At 41.5% G+C, this 18971-nt stretch overlaps 1 protein-coding gene across 1 annotated transcript in view; it reads left to right on the top strand.

The window, feature by feature from the left end:
• The window catches only part of LOC128690803 (CD109 antigen-like), a 223204-nt gene that overhangs the window by 153817 nt on the left and 50416 nt on the right, over window positions 1–18971 (top strand). The window contains exons 16-19 of the mRNA XM_070088158.1: window positions 351–581; window positions 16058–16192; window positions 16807–16969; window positions 17294–17460. Coding sequence (XP_069944259.1) covers window positions 351–581; window positions 16058–16192; window positions 16807–16969; window positions 17294–17460 — 696 coding nt within the window. The remainder of the gene's footprint in view (window positions 1–350; window positions 582–16057; window positions 16193–16806; window positions 16970–17293; window positions 17461–18971) is intronic.

Raw genomic sequence — 18971 nt, 5'->3', positions numbered from 1 at the left:
ATATGTTTGGGGTGTGTTCTTTTATATGATTTGATTAAGCTACACTTTTTTGAGGCTTCCTTAAATGAAGCCTCACCTTCTTAAGAATCTGCAAAGTCCAATTTTACAATAATAATATACAATAACAATAGTAGTAGTAATAATAATATTATTATTATTATTATTAGTAGTAGTAGTAGTAGTTGTAATAGTAATGAGGGTAACAGTAGTAATAGTAAAAGTAACAGTATCATTATTATTTTTATTGTAATTATTATTTTCTATTGTAATTTCCATCGCGATCATTAATATCAAAATTATCATCAGTGTCTCTACAATATAATCATGACGATTCACCTCCATGGACACAGTTTGATTCTGCTGGGCCGTTCCTGTTGACGTTGGAGGGACCGAAGGTGGCGCGCCAGTTTGAGCAAGTAGGACTACGGGCCTGCGTGTTCAACTTCCACTCCAAAAAAGTGGGTATACTGATAACTCTGAAACAGTCCGATGATTACCGCTCCGTCCTGGTGGAGAAGAATGGCGTGGTCACCTCATATAAGCCCAGGACGGCAACCGGCGACCATCAACATTTAGTATGGGTCAGTGACCATATGGTTTTGGTTATGTGCAAGTATCTAGAAGGTACGAAAAGAATTCGCATTATATTTTAAAATATTCACACATACTCATATGCATAGGTAGATGTTTATACATGGATTTTACTCCCTGTTTGATTTACTAGCCCAGCGAGCAGTATTTTACACCAAATGGGGAGTAGAATGAAATTAGCTCAGAGGCATCCACACCACCGTATGTCCTCAGATGACGGGTAAAACACCTAGCTTGGCTGGATGCGTCATTCTTGAGGATTGTGTAGTCCCGTGGACTAGAGCGTCATGTATTTTCGCCCACCAAGCTGCATGGGTTTGACTGGCTAGTCGCAGTGTTATTATTGATCAATACCACTCGTTCGTGGTTTCAATAATGTGTATATATATATATATATATATATATATATATATATATATATATATATATATATATATATATATATATATATATATTTTTTTTTTTTTTTTTTTTTTTTTCAACAAGTCGGCCGTCTCCCACCGAGGCAGGGTGACCCAAAAAAGAAAGAAAATCCCCAAAAAGAAAATACTTTCATCATCATTCAACACTTTCACCACACTCGCACATTATCACTGTTTTTGCAGAGGTGCTCAGAATACAACAGTCTAGAAGCATAAACATATAAAGATACACAACATATTCCTCCAAACTGCCAATATCCCAAACCCCTCCTTTAAAGTGCAGGCATTGTACTTCCCATTTCCAGGACTCAAGTCCGACTATATGAAAATAACCGGTTTCCCTGAATCCCTTCACTAAATATTACCCTGCTCACACTCCAACAGATCGTCAGGTCCCAAGTACCATTCGTCTCCATTCACTCCTATCTAACACGCTCACGCACGCTTGCTGGAAGTCCAAGCCCCTTACCCACAAAACCTCCTTTACCCCCTCTCTCCAACCCTTTCGAGGACGACCCCTACCCCGCCTTCCTTCCCCTATAGATTTATATGCTTTCCATGTCATTCTACTGTGATCCATTCTCTCTAAATGACCAAACCACCTCAACAACCCCTCTTCTGCCCTCTGACTAATACTTTTATTAACTCCACACCTTCTCCTAATTTCCACACTCCGAATTTTCTGCATAATATTTACACCACACATTGCCCTTAAACAAGACATCTCCGCTGCCTCCAACCGTCTCCTCGCTGCTGCATTTACCACCCAAGCTTCACACCCATATAAGAGTGTTGGTACTACTATACTTTCATACATTCCCTTCTTTGCCTCCATAGATAACGTTTTTTGACTCCACATATACCTCAACGCACCACTCACCTTTTTTCCCTCATCAATTCTATGATTAACCTCATCCTTCATAAATCCATCCGCCGACACGTCAACTCCCAAGTATCTGAAAACATTCACTTCTTCCATACTCCTCCTCCCCAATTTGATATCCAATTTTTCTTTATCTAAATCATTTGACACCCTCATCACCTTACTCTTTTCTATGTTCACTTTCAACTTTCTACCTTTACACACATTCCCAAACTCATCCACTAACCTTTGCAATTTTTCTTTAGAATCTCCCATAAGCACAGTATCATCAGCAAAAAGTAACTGTGTCAATTCCCATTTTGAATTTGATTCCCCATAATTTAATCCCACCCCTCTCCCAAACACCCTAGCATTTACTTCCTTTACAACCCCATCTATAAATATATTAAACAACCATGGTGACATTACACATCCCTGTCTAAGACCTACTTTTACCGGGAAGTAGTCTCCCTCTCTTCTACACACCCTAACCTGAGCCTCACTATCCTCATAAAAACTCTTTACAGCATTTAATAACTTACCACCTATTCCATATACTTGCAACATCTGCCACATTGCTCCTCTATCCACTCTATCATATGCCTTTTCTAAATCCATAAATGCAATAAAACTTCCCTATCTTTATCTAAATACTGTTCACATATATGCTTCAATGTAAACACCTGATCTACACATCCCCTACCCACTCTAAAACCTCCTTGCTCATCCGCAATCCTACATTCTGTCTTACCTCTAATTCTTTCAATTATAACCCTACCGTACACTTTTCCTGGTATACTCAGTAAGCTTATTCCTCTATAATTTTTACAGTCTCTTTTGTCCCCTTTCCCTTTATATAAAGGGACTATACATGCTCTCTGCCAATCCCTAGGTACCTTCCCCTCTTTCATACATTTATTAAACAAAAGTACCAACCACTCCAACACTATATCCCCCCCTGCTTTTAACATTTCTGTCATGATCCCATCAGTTCCAGCTGCTTTACCCCCTTTCATTTTACGTAATGCCTCACGTACCTCCCCCACACTTACATTCTGCTCTTCTTCACTCCTAAAAGATGGTATACCTCCCTGACCAGTGCATGAAATTACTGCCTCTGTTTCTTCCTTAACATTTAAAAGTTCCTCAAAATATTCTCGCCATCTACCCAATACCTCCATCTCCCCATCTACTAACTCCCCTACTCTGTTTTTAACTGACAAATCCATATTTTCCCTAGGCTTTCTTAACTTGTTTAACTCACTCCAAAATTTTTTCTTATTTTCATTAAAATTTCTTGACAGTGCCTCTCCCACTCTATCATCTGCTCTCCTTTTGCACTCTCTCACCACTCTCTTTACCTTTCTTTTACTCTCCATATACTCTGCTCTTCTTATAACACTTCTGCTTTGTAAAAACCTCTCATAAGCTACCTTTTTCTCTTTTATCACACCCTTTACTTCATCATTCCACCAATCACTCCTCTTTCCTCCTGCCCCCACCCTCCTATAACCACAAACTTCTGCCCCACATTCTAATACTGCATTTTTAAAACTATTCCAACCCTCTTCAACCCCCCCACTACTCATCTTTGCACTAGCCCACCTTTCTGCCAATAGTCGCTTATATCTCACCCGAACTTCCTCCTCCCTTAGTTTATACACTTTCACTTCCCTCTTACTTGTTGTTGCCACCTTCCTCTTTTCCCATCTACCTCTTACTCTAACTGTAGCTACAACTAAATAATGATCCGATATATCAGTTGCCCCTCTATAAACATGTACATCCTGGAGCCTACCCATCAACCTTTTATCCACCAATACATAATCTAATAAACTACTTTCATTACGTGCTACATCATACCTTGTATATTTATTTATCCTCTTTTTCATAAAATATGTATTACTTATTACCAAATTTCTTTCTACACATAGCTCAATTAAAGGCTCCCCATTTACATTTACCCCTGGCACCCCAAATTTACCTACTACTCCCTCCATAACATTTTTACCCACTTTAGCATTAAAATCCCCAACCACCATTACTCTCACACTTGATTCAAAACTCCCCACGCATTCACTCAACATTTCCCAAAATCTCTCTCTCTCCTCTACACTTCTCTCTTCTCCAGGTGCATACACGCTTATTATAACCCACTTTTCACATCCAATCTTTATTTTACTCCACATAATCCTTGAATTAATACATTTATAGTCCCTCTTTTCCTGCCATAGCTTATCCTTCAACATTATTGCTACTCCTTCTTTAGCTCTAACTCTATTTGAAACCCCTGACCTAATCCCATTTATTCCTCTCCACTGAAACTCTCCCACCCCCTTCAGCTTTGTTTCACTTAAAGCCAGGACATCCAGCTTCTTCTCATTCATAACATCCACAATCATCTCTTTCTTATCATCTGCACAACATCCACGCACATTCAGACTTCCCACTTTGACAATTTTCTTCTTCTTATTCTTTTTAGTAATCTTTACAGGAAAAGGGGTTACTAGCCCATTGTTCCCGGCATTTTAGTTGACTTTTACAACACGCATGGCTTACGGAGGAAAGATTCTTATTCCACTTCCCCATGGATATAAAAGGAAAATTAATAAGACCAAGAACTATTAAGATAAAATCAAAGAAAACTCAGATGAGTGTGTATAAATAAATGTGTACATGTATGTGTAGTGTGACCTAAGTGTAAGTAGAAGTAGCAAGACATGCCTGTAATCTTGCATATTTATGAGACAGACAAAAGACATCAGAAATCCTACCATCATGTAAAACAATCACAGGCTTCGTTTTACACTCACTTGGCAGGACGGTAGTACCTCCCTGGGTGGTTGCTGTCTACCAACCTACTATATATATATATATATATATATATATATATAATTTTTAACAAGTCGGCCGTCTCCCACCGAGGAAGCGTGACCCAAAAAGAAAGAAAATCCCCTAAAAGAAAATACTTTCATCATTCAACACTTTCACCTCACTCACACATAATCACTGTTTTTGCAGAGGTGCTCAGAACACAACAGTTTAGAAGCATATACGTATAAAGATACACAACATATCCCAAGTACACCAAACAGGGATGAAAATGAAATTAGCTTGAAATCTCCCAAACCTCCGTATGTCCTCGGACCAAGGTAAAACACACAGCACTGCTGTGTGCTTGGTTCTGGTAGGACTGGGTGGTCCTGCTGGTTAAGGTGTCATGTGGTTCTCGCTCACAATGACGGGCCAATACAACGTGGGTTTGAATCCTTGGCTTGCTCAGTGTTCTTGATTATATAAATATATATATATATAATTATATATATATATATATATATATATATATATATATATATATATATATATATATTATATATTATATATATATATATATATATATATATATATATTATATATATATATATATATTATATATATATATATATGTATATATATTTATTTTTTTATTAACACACTGGCCGATTCTCACCAAGGCAGGGTGGCCCGAAAAAGAAAAACTTTCACCATCATTCACTCCATCACTGTCTTGCCAGAAGGGTGCTTTACACTACAGTTTTTAAACTGCAACATTAACACCCCTCCTTCAGAGTGCAGGCACTGTACTTCCCATCTCCAGGACTCAAGTCCGGCCTGCCAGTTTCCCTGAATCCCTTCATAAATGTTACTTTGCTCACACTCCAACAGCACGTCAAGTATTAAAAACCATTTGTCTCCATTCACTCCTATCAAACACGCTCACGCATGCCCACTGAAAGCCCAAGCCCCTCGCACACAAAACCTCCTTTACCCCCTCCCTCCAACCTTTCCTAGGCCGACCTCTACCCCGCCTTCCTTCCACTACAGACTAATACACTCTTGAAGTCATTCTGTTTCGCTCCATTCTCTCTACATGTCCGAACCACCTCAACAACCCTTCCTCAGCCCTCTGGACAACAGTTTTGGTAATCCCGCACCTCCTCCTAACTTCCAAACTACGAATTCTCTGCATTATATTCACACCACACATTGCCCTCAGACACGACATCTCCACTACCTCCAGCCTTCTCCTCGCTGCAACATTCATCACCCATGCTTCACACCCATATAAGAGCATTGGTAAAACTATACTCTCATACATTCCCCTCTTTGCCTCCAAGGACAAAGTTCTTTGTCTCATCTTTCATAGACCCATCCGCTGACACGTCCACTCCCAAATATCTGAATACATTCACCTCCTTCATACTCTCTCCCTCCAGTCTGATATCCAATCTTTCATCACCTAATCTTTTTGTTATCCACATAACCTTACTCTTTCCTGTATTCACTTTTAATTTTCTTCTTTTGCACACCCTACCAAATTCATCCACCAATCTCTGCAACTTCTCTACAGAATCTCCCAAGAGCACAGTGTCATCAGCAAAGAGCAACTGTGACAACTCCCACTTTATGTATGATTCTTTATCTTTTAACTCCACTCCTCTTGCCAAGACCCTCGCATTTACTTCTCTTACAACCCCATCTATAAATATATTAAACAACCACGGTGACATCACACATCCTTGTCTAAGGCCTACTTTTACTGGGAAATAATTTCCCTCTTTCCTACATACTCTAACTTGAGCCTCACTATCCTCGTAAAAACTCTTCACTGCTTTCAGTAACCTACCTCCTACACCATACACCTGCAACATCTGCCACATTGCTCCCCTATCCACCCTGTCATACGCCTTTTCCAAATCCATAAATGCCACAAAAACCTCTTTAACCTTATCTAAATACTGTTCACTTATATGTTTCACTGTAAACACCTGGTCCACACACCCCCTACCTTTCCTAAAGCCTCCTTGTTCATCTGCTATCCTATTCTCCGTCTTACTCTTAATTCTTTCAATAATAACTCTACCATACACTTCACCAGGTATACTCAACAGACTTATCCCCCTATAATTTTTGTCCTCTTTTGTCCCCTTTTGCCTTTATACAAAGGAACTATGCATGCTCTCTGCCAGTCCCTAGGTACCTTACCCTCTTCCATACATTTATTAAATAATTGCACCAACCACTCCAAAACTATATCCCCACCTGCTTTTAACATTTCTATCTTTATCCCATCAATCCCGGCTGCCTTACCCCCTTTCATTTTACCTACTGCCTCACGAACTTCCCCCACACTCACAACTGGCTCTTCCTCACTCCTACAAGATGTTATTCCTCCTTGCCCTATACACGAAATCACAGCTTCCCTATCTTCATCAACATTTAACAATTCCTCAAAATATTCCCTCCATCTTCCCAATACCTCTAACTCTCCATTTAATAACTCTCCTCTCCTATTTTTAACTGACAAATCCATTTGTTCTCTAGGCTTCCTTAACTTGTTAATCTCACTCCAAAACTTTTTCTTATTTTCAACAAAATTTGTTGATAACATCTCACCCACTCTCTCATTTGCTCTCTTTTTACATTGCTTCACCATTCTCTTAACCTCTCTCTTTTTCTCCATATACTCTTCCCTCCTTGCATCACTTCTACTTTGTAAAAACTTCTCATATGCTAACTTTTTCTCCCTTACTACTCTCTTTACATCATCATTCCACCAATCGCTCCTCTTCCCTCCCGCACCCATTTTCCTGTAACCACAAACTTCTGCTGAAAACACTAACACTACATTTTTAAACCTACCCCATACCTCTTCAACCCCATTGCCTATGCTCTCATTAGCCCATCTATCCTCCAATAGCTGTTTATATCTTACCCTAATTGCCTCCTCTTTTAGTTTATAAACCTTCACTTCTCTCTTCCCTGATGCTTCTATGCTCCTTGTATCCCATCTACCTTTTACTCTGTGTAGCTACAACTAAAAATTGATCTGATATATCTGTGGCCCCTCTATAAACGTGTACATCCTGAAGTCTACTCAACAGTCTTTTATCTACCAATACATAATCCAACAAACTACTGTCATTTCACCCTACATCATATCTTGTATACTTATTTATCCTCTTTTTCTTAAAATATGTATTACCTATAACTAAACCCCTTTCTATACAAAGTTCAATCAAAGGGCTCCCATTATCATTTACACCTGTCACCCCAAACTTACCTACCACACCCTCTCTAAAAGTTTCTCCTACTTCAGCATTCAGGTCCCCTACCACAATTACTCTCTCACTTGGTTCAAAGGCTCCTTTACATTCACTTAACATCTCCCAAAATCTCTCTCTCTCCTCTACATTCCTCTCTTCTCCAGGTGCATACACGCTTATTATGACCAACTTTTCGCATCCAACCTTTACTTTAATCCACATAATTCTTGAATTTACACATTCATATTCTCTTTTCTCCTTCCATAACTGATCCTTCAACATTACTGCTACCCCTTCCTTTGCTCTAACTCTCTCAGATACTCCAGATTTAATCCCATTTATTTCCCCCCACTGAAACGCCCCTACCCCCTTCGGCTTTGTTTCGCTTAGGGCCAGGACATCCAACTTCTTTTCATTCATAACATCAGCAATCATCTGTTTCTTGTCATCCGCACTACATCCACGCACATTCAAGCATCCCAGTTTTATAAAGTTTTTCTTCTTCTCTTTTTTAGTAAATGTCTACAGGAGAAGGGGTTACTAGCCCATCGCTCCCGGCATTTTAGTCGCCTCATACGACACGCATGGCTTACGGAGGAAAGATTCTTTTCCACTTCCCCATGGACAGTAGAAGAAATAAAGAAAAACAAGAGCTATTTAGAAAAAGAAGAAAAACCTAGATGTATGTATATATATATATGCATGTGCGTGTCTGTGAAGTGTGACTAAAGTGTAAGTAGGAGTAGCAAGATATCCCTGTTATCTAGCGTGTTTATGAGACAGAAAAAGAAACCAGCAATCCTACCATCATGCAAAACAGTTACAGGTTTCTGTTTCACAGTCATCTGGCAGGACGGTAGTACTTCCCTGCGTGGTTGATGTCTACCAACCTACTACCTATATATATATATATATATATATATATATATATATATATATATATATATATATATATATATATATATATATATATATATATATATATATATATATATATATATATATATATATATATATATATATATATACATACTAATATATAAATGTAAAGGTAGAAAGTTGAAAGTGAACATAGAAAAGAGTAAGGTGATGAGGGTATCAAATGATTTAGATAAAGAAAAATTGGATATCAAATTGGGGAGGAGGAGTATGGAAGAAGTGAATGTTTTCAGATACTTGGGAGTTGACGTGTCGGCGGATGGATTTATGAAGGATGAGGTTAATCATAGAATTGATGAGGGAAAAAAGGCGAGTGGTGCATTGAGGTATATGTGGAGTCAAAAAACGTTATCTATGGAGGCAAAGAAGGGAATGTATGAAAGTATAGTAGTACCAACACTCGTGTATGGGCGTGAAGCTTGGGTGGTAAATGCAGCAGCGAGGAGACGGTTGGAGGCAGTGGAGATGTCCTGTTTAAGGGCAATGTGTGGTGTAAATATTATGCAGAAAATTCGGAGTGTGGAAATTAGGAAAAGGTGTGGAGTTAATAAAAGTATTAGTCAGAGGGCAGAAGAGGGGTTGTTGAGGTGGTTTGGTCATTTAGAGAGAATGGATCAAAGTAGAATGACATGGAAAGCATATAAATCTATAGGGGAAGGAAAGAGGGGTAGGGGTCGTCCTCGAAAGGGTTGGAGAGAGGGGGTAAAGGAGGTTTTGTGGGCAAGGGGCTTGGACTTCCAGCAAGCGTGCGTGAGCGTGTTAGATAGGAGTGAATGGAGACGAATGATACTTGGGACCTGACGATCTGTTGGAGTGTGAGCAGGGTAATATTTAGTGAAGGGATTCAGGGAAACCGGTTATTTTCATATAGTCAGACTTGAGTCCTGGAAATGGGAAGTACAATGCCTGCACTTTAAAGGAGGGGTTTGGGATATTGGCAGTTTGGAGGGATATGTTGTGTATCTTTATATGTGTATGCTTCTAAACTGTTGTATTCTGAGCACCTCTGTAAAAGCAGTGATAATGTGTGAGTGTGGTGAGTGTTGAATGATGATGAAAGTATTTTCTTTTTGGGGATTTTCTTTCTTTTTTGGGTCACCCTGCCTCGGTGGGAGACGACCGATTTGTTGAGAGAAAAATATATATAGATATATATATATATATATATATATATATATATATATATATATATATATATATATATATATATATATATAATAAAAAATATAGGGAGGTACCACCTCTAGAACTGTCATGGGGACCCTCATCCTCAGAGAAAAGAATAAACTTGCTTCAGGGAAAACTCAAGATTCTCCCTGAAGCTGTTTGAGAATTTTCTCCTACCACCCCCTATATTATGTATATATATTTTATTTAAAGACAAAATACATTGACGAAACATTCACAAAAATATGATACAAAGTAAAACAACATAGGTAACTCAGAGCTACATCTCGAATACTTCGTCCAGCTCCCCTGCGGTGGGCCGCGTGCCCAGAATGCTGCAGGCATTTCCTCTCTGGATCGCAACACTGAGTCTCTGAAAGAGGAAGCTGGTCGCCCTGTGGTCCTTGGTTTCTATGATGAGCTTTTCACCCAGCTCTTTGAGGAACTTTAGAGCACACTTGCCCCATGCTCCAAGGGTCTCCGACCCTATTGGAATGAAGTTATAGCAAGGGGGAAGGTCTTCATATTTTCGGATCTTCTGGGTCTCCCTGTGGCTGGCAGCTCCACCCCCTTCCACTACAGAGTATGGCAAGTAGGTGTCTGCCAATGTGGCAGCACAGGTGTAGTCCCAGGCAATCTGCTTTCCATCCTTCCAGGGTAGCATAGTGGCTCCATCAGGACGCTTTTGACTTCCATCAGACCTCTGTACTTGGGGTTCCCGTTGAGCTGGGCAACGGGCTGTGGCGAGGCTTCTCTTTATTATGTCATTGATCTCCTCATGTCTGGCATACTTCCCTTCTGCTGTGTGACACACGAGACCATGGAGTCCGAATTGATCAGCTGTCGCCCTGCCGCAAATACACCTATGTTCGGTGAGGATGGGGGCGGCTAGGCGAAGAGCAACACCAATCCGAATGGCCTGTGGGTCGAGACGGGTGCCCAGGGAGGAATTGGGAACAGCTAACAGGAAATCTCCTGAGTGTGGTGCCTTCACTGCCAGGAGACGAGCTTTGTTCTTTCCTGAAGCATTGGAGAGCATTGTGTTGGCGATTTTTTCCATGATCGGTTTGTCCCAGTGGGACTGTTTGTGCTGTTTGGGAGGAGCTGGTCTACTGGAGGAGTCTGTAAGGGTGTCCCACCGAATTGCTGCTTCAGTAAACCTGGGGTCTTGAGCTCCTACCAAGTCTCTCAAGCGTTCGGGCACTATCTTCTTGACTAATGCACTGGAAGCCAAACACGAAGACAGAAAAGCAGGTAAAGCAACATGCGTTGCTTTACGCACCCCTATACCTCCCAGTCGCACTGGGAGGGTTGCCTGATCCCATTGCTCATCCTCTAGTGACAGGTTCAGTGCCTTCTTAAAAGTTGATCTCAGGTGTGCGTCATATTCATCGAGTGTTGGGTTGTCAAAAGAGGGTGCACACCTCAAGAAGTAAGTGAGTCTTGGCATAGTAAGACACCTTGTGAGGAGATACAGAGCATCATGGGCATCAAGATCGCTTATTCTCTCCTCCATTCTCATAAGGTCATTCAATTTGTCCCTGAGGACAGTATCGATGGCCTGGTGACCCAGCGGTGCCCCCAAGAGGGTACTGTTGGACGGAGTTGTAGTTGAGATTTCCGGGAGGATTCTTCGCACAGCATTGATTATTTCCTGGTTCGCTGTGATGATTTCACACTTAGAGGGATTGAGGATGAGTCCCAAGCCTTCTCCCTGTGTTTTCACCAGTTGTAGGTCCCCCACGAGGGACTCTTCAGTACCTGCCAGAGTGCCGTCATCCAGGTACCATATATTGAGCTCACTGCGTAGGCTGGAAGTTAGTTCTCTTACTGCCAAGCAGAAGAGAAGTGGAGCAAGTGGGTCACCCTGCTGAACACCCTCTGATGATTGAATTTCATGTTCTCCAAACAAAAGAATTGAGGGTTTGCTGTAGCCGGCTGAAATGAAGGGAAAGAGACTGGGGAACCGAACCCGAACAGCTGGCAAAACAGCATCTCTCCTCACCATATTAAAGGCATTTCTAAAATCAAGTTTGACTATGGCCTTGTCTTCTGGTAGGTCCCTGATGTAGGCCCTTGCCGCATGAGCTGCAGCTTCACTGCCTTGAGAGACCCCAAAGCCCAGTTGGTGTGGCTGGAGTAAAGTGGCAGCTTCTAGGCGGATGTTTCTCACTGCTGCTTTGGCAACGAGACGGCGAAGAGTGTTTCCAACTGCAATGGGTCTGATTCCCCCATCCCTCTTCTTCAAAGCACATAGTGAGGCTCCAAAAAAGAAAGGTTTAATTTCTTCTGGGATTCGCCCAGCCAGGCAATTGTTGACGAAAGTTGTTAACTCGGTGAGAAGAATTGATGCAGATTCACCGAGTACTGGATTTACCATCTCTTTGAGGTGCTGAGGTCGAATTCCAGTGTAACCTCCTGCAGATCCTGCTGGAAATGACACGATCGCCTTATAGACTTCCGATTCTGGCAAAATTAATTGTTCAGTGATAGGGTCTTCCTCAGGGTTGTCGTTGATGGCTGTGGTGTCCCTGGTTGGGTGCTTGTCTCTTAGTGCTTGGGCCGTGGTCTCATCCTTGGGGGCTACAGTGTCGTCACTTGTAATTATTCTTATTGCTCCCACTGTGTTACCTTCCTCAATTTTTTTGCTAACCTGTGCGCAAATTTTCTCGTTCTCAGTAGGACTTTTCTTGGGTCTGCCTCTTTGATTCCTGCTATGATGGGGCAGAGGGACACAGTTATCCGTTCTTGGGTAGTTGCGCACTGCCTTGATAACTGACGTGGTTAGCAGTTTGCCTCGTCTTTCAGGAACTGCAAGACAGACATTGCCGAACAAGAGAAGGTTGCGCCATGCTTGGATGGTGCCTCGGGCTTCTAAGTTGGTGGAACTTCCATTCACCCGCTTAAGAAGGTCTGTGAATTTCCCTGCTGCATATGGGCGAGCTGCTTTAGGGATGTGGGATAGTGTACTGCTAGCAGTGGATTTGAATGCCAACAGAAGGTTATCGCAAGTGACGAGGTTGCCATTGGAATTGTCATCTGCCTGTGGAGGCTGTGGGCTGCTCTCTGCTGGGGGCATATGTGATCCCGCACACCTATTGTGTGCACGAATACGGCCGTCCCTGTTGCGTGCTCGAAACTCTCCACACACCTGACATGTGCCTCTTCTTTCATTGTTGGGTGCATTGTTTCCCTGGCTTTGTGGCTGGCTGGCTTCATCGTCTGCCATACCTCACACTGTGTGATAAGCCCAAGCTGAAGGGAAAATGGCGCATGGCACATTCCGCATGTGGTTCATGGTGGTGGTGGGGGGGGGGAGGAGAGGGGTGTCCAGTCCTTGTGGTGGGCGGTGGAAGATGTGTGCTGAGGCGGAGTAGGGCACTCACTCCCTCCCAGGACAAGTCACTATACACCACGATGCTCAGTGCACTACCCCCACTATCAACGACACACCGCTATACACTTCACATGCTATGCGCATACCATGCACATACTATGCACTGTACACTATAGACTATATACACTATAGACTATATATATATATATATATATATATATATATATAATATATATATAAACATCGTATATCATAACATGCTATACTAAGTCAAACTGCAGTCATGACTTAGAATAACAGTGGTATGAGCATCCTATTTACAATAATAATGATAATGGTGTTAATAAATGTTAAAGTAATAATGATATATAATAATGCTAATGGAATGTATCATTTATGTGTCCACATGTATTTTAGCATAATGTAAATAAGACACTTTTGCAACAATAGAATAGTGGTAGTTTTTTCAGTCCAGTACAGTGCGTGAATGTATCAGAATACGTATTTAGGCAAGAAGTCAGGTGCATCGTGAACATAACTTGAGACTGCTCCACTAAGAGGTTCACTCACTGTCGCCCCGTGTGAGGACGTAACCAGTATCGTCGCCACCAGCTCTTCCACCAGCTTCGAAGACCTGACCAGGAAGAAGGCCCCTGCCACACCCATATACTATAATGCAGAGGTCTACGCCATTCACTTTTGACCACAATAAAATATACAGAGCAGAGACAGCAGAACGTAATGAAGAGCACTTCAGAAAGCATAAACATGCCTGTAGCCAGGATGACGTAAACAATGTGTGCGTGGTTCACCGCACTTCGAATGCCCATCTGATATAGCTCTGAGTAGTCAATGTCATCAGAGAAAAGGCACTACATTGATTTTAACTGAAATGCGGTAGTTTCAACATTTCAAGCATAATATGCTTGAAATGTTGAAACTACCGCCAACCTGCTGTTACCCCTTCTAGATACCACAGTCAGGTGACACCTTTAACGTTAAGACTCACAAGGAATGTCTAGGAAGTCTGTGAAGAGCTCAGCATGAGATTTCGGGAGTTATTCTCCGAGGATACACAAAGACTTCCAGCAAACCGAGACAGAAGAGTGCACATGCAACCGGTGAGGAAGTGATGAAACTGCTATCCGAGTTAGATACCTCGAAGACAGAGGGACCAGATAATATCTCTCCATATGTCCTGGGAGGGGGAGCTGAGGCACTGTGTGTGCCGCTTACAGCAATTTTCAAGAAGTCTTTCGAAACTGGTCCAATTGCCAGAGGTGTGAAAGACAGCAAATGTAGCCCCAGTTTTTAAGAAAGGAGACAGACAGGCAGCATTAAACTACAGACCAGTGTCAATGACATGCATCGTATATAAAGTTATGGAAAAGATTATTATGTGAAGAATGGAGGAGTACATGGAAAGGAGTGAACTCATACCTGACAACCAGCATGGCTTCAGGGATGGAAAATCCCGTGTCACAAACCTACTGGAGTTCTACGACAAGGTAACAGAAATAAGATAGGAGAGAGAGAGAGAGAGGGGGGGGAGGATGGGCAGATTGCATTTTTCTGGACTATAAGAAGGATTTTGACAATATCGCAAGGGAGATTGGTACAAAAGTTAGAGAAGGAACGAATAACAGGAAAAGCATTGCAATAGATCATGGAATATGTGACAGGACGGAAGTACCTGAGGTGATGTTGGAATGGGTGCATGTGACAGGTGGGTTTCCACCAGGATCAGTCTTAGGGCCGGTGCTGTTTCTTGTATACATCAATTAAATGACAGAAGAAATATAGTCAGAGGGGTCCCTGTTCGCAGACGATGTGAAAACGTGAAAATAATGAGATGCAAGCAGACGAGCACCAAGAAAGGCCACAAAGAGCTGGGTAGGCTACAGGCCAGGTCTGTCAAAATGCTCTTGGAATACAGGCTCGGCGTCAAAGGCTGCAAACCTCACTCAAGTAGAAGCACCTTAAGACGGGTATCATACCCTTGAGGCTCACATCAGCCAAATAACTGCTGCAGAAAATGTGGCAAATCTAAGAATAACGTTTCGACATTTAAGTAAGGAATCATTCAATACACTGTACACCGTATACATCAGGCCCATACTGGAGTATGGAACATCAGTATGGAACCCACACCTGGTGAAGCACATCAAAAATGGGAGAAATTTCAGAGATTTGCAACAAAACTCTCCTCTCATGAGGAGAGATTAAGAGAACTCAACGTGATGATACTGCAGGACCGGAGGACTGTGGGGAAGGGGGGTATATGATAACGATGTATAAAATTTGAGAAGAAATGACAAGATGAATAAAGACAGAAGGCTGCAGAAATGGGAAAGAGGAACAAGACGACACAACTGGAAGCTGAAAATTCAGATGAGTCATAGGGATATTGGGTAGTTTTTCTTCAGCTTTAGAGTTGTCAGAAAGTAGAACAAGCTGGAGTGAAATGATAGAGGCGGGATCCATAGCTTTAAGAAGAGGTACGACAAGGCAATTGAAACAGAATGAACCTAGTAGCACCTAGTGGAGAGTCGGGGTCAGGAGCTATGGCTCGATCCCTGCTACCACATATAGGTCCGTACACACACACACATACAAAAGTAATAACTCGCACTACTTCACGATATTACCGCAGCTGGATCCTGGGGAGTCACGGGACGTGCACATCCCCATTATATTCACACGGACGGGCAAGATTGAGGTCACTGTGAAAGGCTCCACTATCATGCAGAAAGATTCTGAAACAATCATCATTGACGTAACTACAGAGGTAAGTCGATGCCTTGCCAGTCTTACATTTGCTTTCTATTCAAGGGAAAAAAATAAAAAAAAAACAATGGGACAGAGGAAAACTCACTAGTTATATCCAGTGAGAATTGGTTTATTCACAGAAATGTGCGGAGCTCATGTGGGTCTTAAAGATCAAAAAATATAGAGGACAATACAGCTATTTGTTAGTTAATTAATGAAATATGGTAGATATGTAACAGTAAAGAAGATATATAAAAATAAAGGCTGAAAAATATATTTTTAAATATTAAAAACTACAAGCAAAAATGGGGAATAAGTTGACTCTCTCAGTATCCTTAACTTCTTCCGAATGTGTTCTTCAAGTCGATAATTTTTCTCCACCTTCCTATGATTCCACTTTCTTTCTTAAGCGGTTGTTTCTATAGCCACTTGATCCTCTATTCCTCTTCTCTCTACACCCTCTTACCTCTCTCCACATGTGAGCCTCTACTTGTTTGATTCAGCCACTTGGCTCATTTTCAACCTTTTACCAGTCTTATTCATTTTATCCTCTCCTCTTCTCGTTTGACCCACGAATTCTTTCTCGACATTTTGCCTCTTATCCGTATTTTACCCCTCCCTGATGTTCTGCAGGGGGTGAAAATAGTGAAGCACACGTCCATCCTGCTGGATCTCAAGAACCGAGCGCTCGTGTATGACTTCCTGGACATCTTACTAGATGAGTCGCCCATCATACCTTACTCTCTTAAGCGACGGTACATCTACGAAACACCAACTGGTCACATCTCTGTCACTGGTGAGTGCTGCAGTAACATTTACCACCGACTGGTCACATCTGTCTGGTGAGTGCTGCAGTAACATTTACCATCGACTGAAACTCCGCACTATAGTCAGTTATAATTGGTCTTGTCTTCTACTTCATCTGATTGCTATATTAAATTGGTTATGTGCTCCTATTTGGTTATGAGACCCTATTTTTGTGATGTTCTGTAGTAGAACGGAGTTACTTGCTAATCAGTTTTGGTATGATCGTCAATTCATTGTTCATTTGTTCTCTGAATTATTTTCGGATTTATAAAACGTTTTTGTATAGGCTATTACATAAGCTTGACCTGTACAGGTGACGTGGTAGGGCCAGCGTTTCCGGAGATGCCGGTGGGAAGTGACTCCCTGCTGGGGCTGGAGGTGATGGGGGCGGAGACGTCTGCCTTCAACTTTGCAGCTAATATCTGGACACTTCACTACCTCCGTCTCTCAAACCAGCTTATTCAGGGACTTTCGTATCAGGTACCTAGCCTACTGAGATGAAAATATTTTGTTTGTCGTGAATGTGGGAGGTCAACTTGTACAGGGCAAATTGTTATTACAGACCAAGTTCCGCTAGAGGCAGAGATTCATCAGGCTAAATTAATAACCAAAATTTCTCTGAACGATCAATTATATTAATAATAAACAATAATCTCTTTTGTAGAGTGGCAAGTATAGTAGGTTCGACATGTCCAGCTAGACATCGCTCACTCAGTTCATCTACATGTGAATAATTCTTGACTAACATTCTTGTATTTTATATGTGAAAATTTTATATTTTGCTCTATTATTTAAATATGCTCATGTATTTCTTGCAAAAAGTTATACGGACACAAATTTTTGAATTTCTATTCTCCTCTTAGCCTGGTTGGTTGATGGATGCTGAAGGATGAAGCCACCACCACGACTTGTGCTGAGCGACGCACACGGGGTTGGCGCTTCACATAAAGAAACTAAATAATTCGTGTCCATATAATTTTAATCAACACAAGATATATGTGCCTGTTTCAGCGAAAGAGAAAGAAATGAAAATATTACATACGATATTTATCTGGGCAACCCTGACCTACTAAACACACCATTCTAGAAAAGAAAGGATTCTTTACTATTAATTTAATTGATTGTTCAGTGAGATTGATTACTGAGGATTATTTCTATAAGGAAATTTATGTTATATTAAAAGAAAGTTGAAAGTGAACATAGAAAAGAGTAAGGTGATGAGGGTATCAAATGATTTAGATAACGAAAAATTGGATATCAAATTGGGGAGGAGGAGTATGGAAGAAGTGAGTGTTTTCAGATACTTGGGAGTTGACGTGTCGGCGGATGGATTTATGAAGGATGAGGTTAATAATAGAATTGATGAGGGAAAAAAGGTGAGTGGTGCGTTGAGGTATATGTGGAGTCAAAAAACGTTATCTATGGAGGCAAAGAATGGAATGTATGAAAGTATAGTAGTACCAACACTCGTATATGGGCGTGAAGCTTGGGTTGTGAATGCAGCAGAGAGGAGACGGTTGGAGGCAGTGCAGATGTCCTGTCTAAGGGCAATGTGTGGTGTAAATATTATGCAGAAAATTCGGAGTGTGGAAATTAGGAGGTGTGGAGTTAATAAAAGTATTAGTCAGAGGGCTGAAGAGGGGTTGTTGAGGTGGTTTGGTCATTTAGAGAGAATGGATCAAAGTAGAATGACATGGAGAGCATTTAAATCTGTAGGAGAAGGAAGGCGGGGTAGGGGTCGTCCTCGAAAAGGTTGGAAGGAAGAGGTAAGGGAGGGTTTTGTGGGCGAGGGGCTTGGACTTCCAGCAGGCGTGCATGACCGTGTTCGATAGGAGTGAATGGAGACGAATGGTATTTGGGACTTGACGATCTGTTGGAGTGTGAGCAGGGTAATATTTAGTGAAGGAATTTAGGGAAACCGGTTATTTTTATGTAGCCGTTCTTGAGTCCTGGAAATGGGAAGTACAATGCCTGCACTCTAAAGGAGGGGT

The sequence above is a fragment of the Cherax quadricarinatus genome, chromosome 24 (genome assembly GCF_038502225.1).
Source record: "Cherax quadricarinatus isolate ZL_2023a chromosome 24, ASM3850222v1, whole genome shotgun sequence".
Lineage (NCBI taxonomy): Eukaryota > Metazoa > Arthropoda > Malacostraca > Decapoda > Parastacidae > Cherax > Cherax quadricarinatus.
Note: the sequence above shows the minus strand (reverse complement) of the source record. Positions and strands in the feature narration are given on the sequence as shown.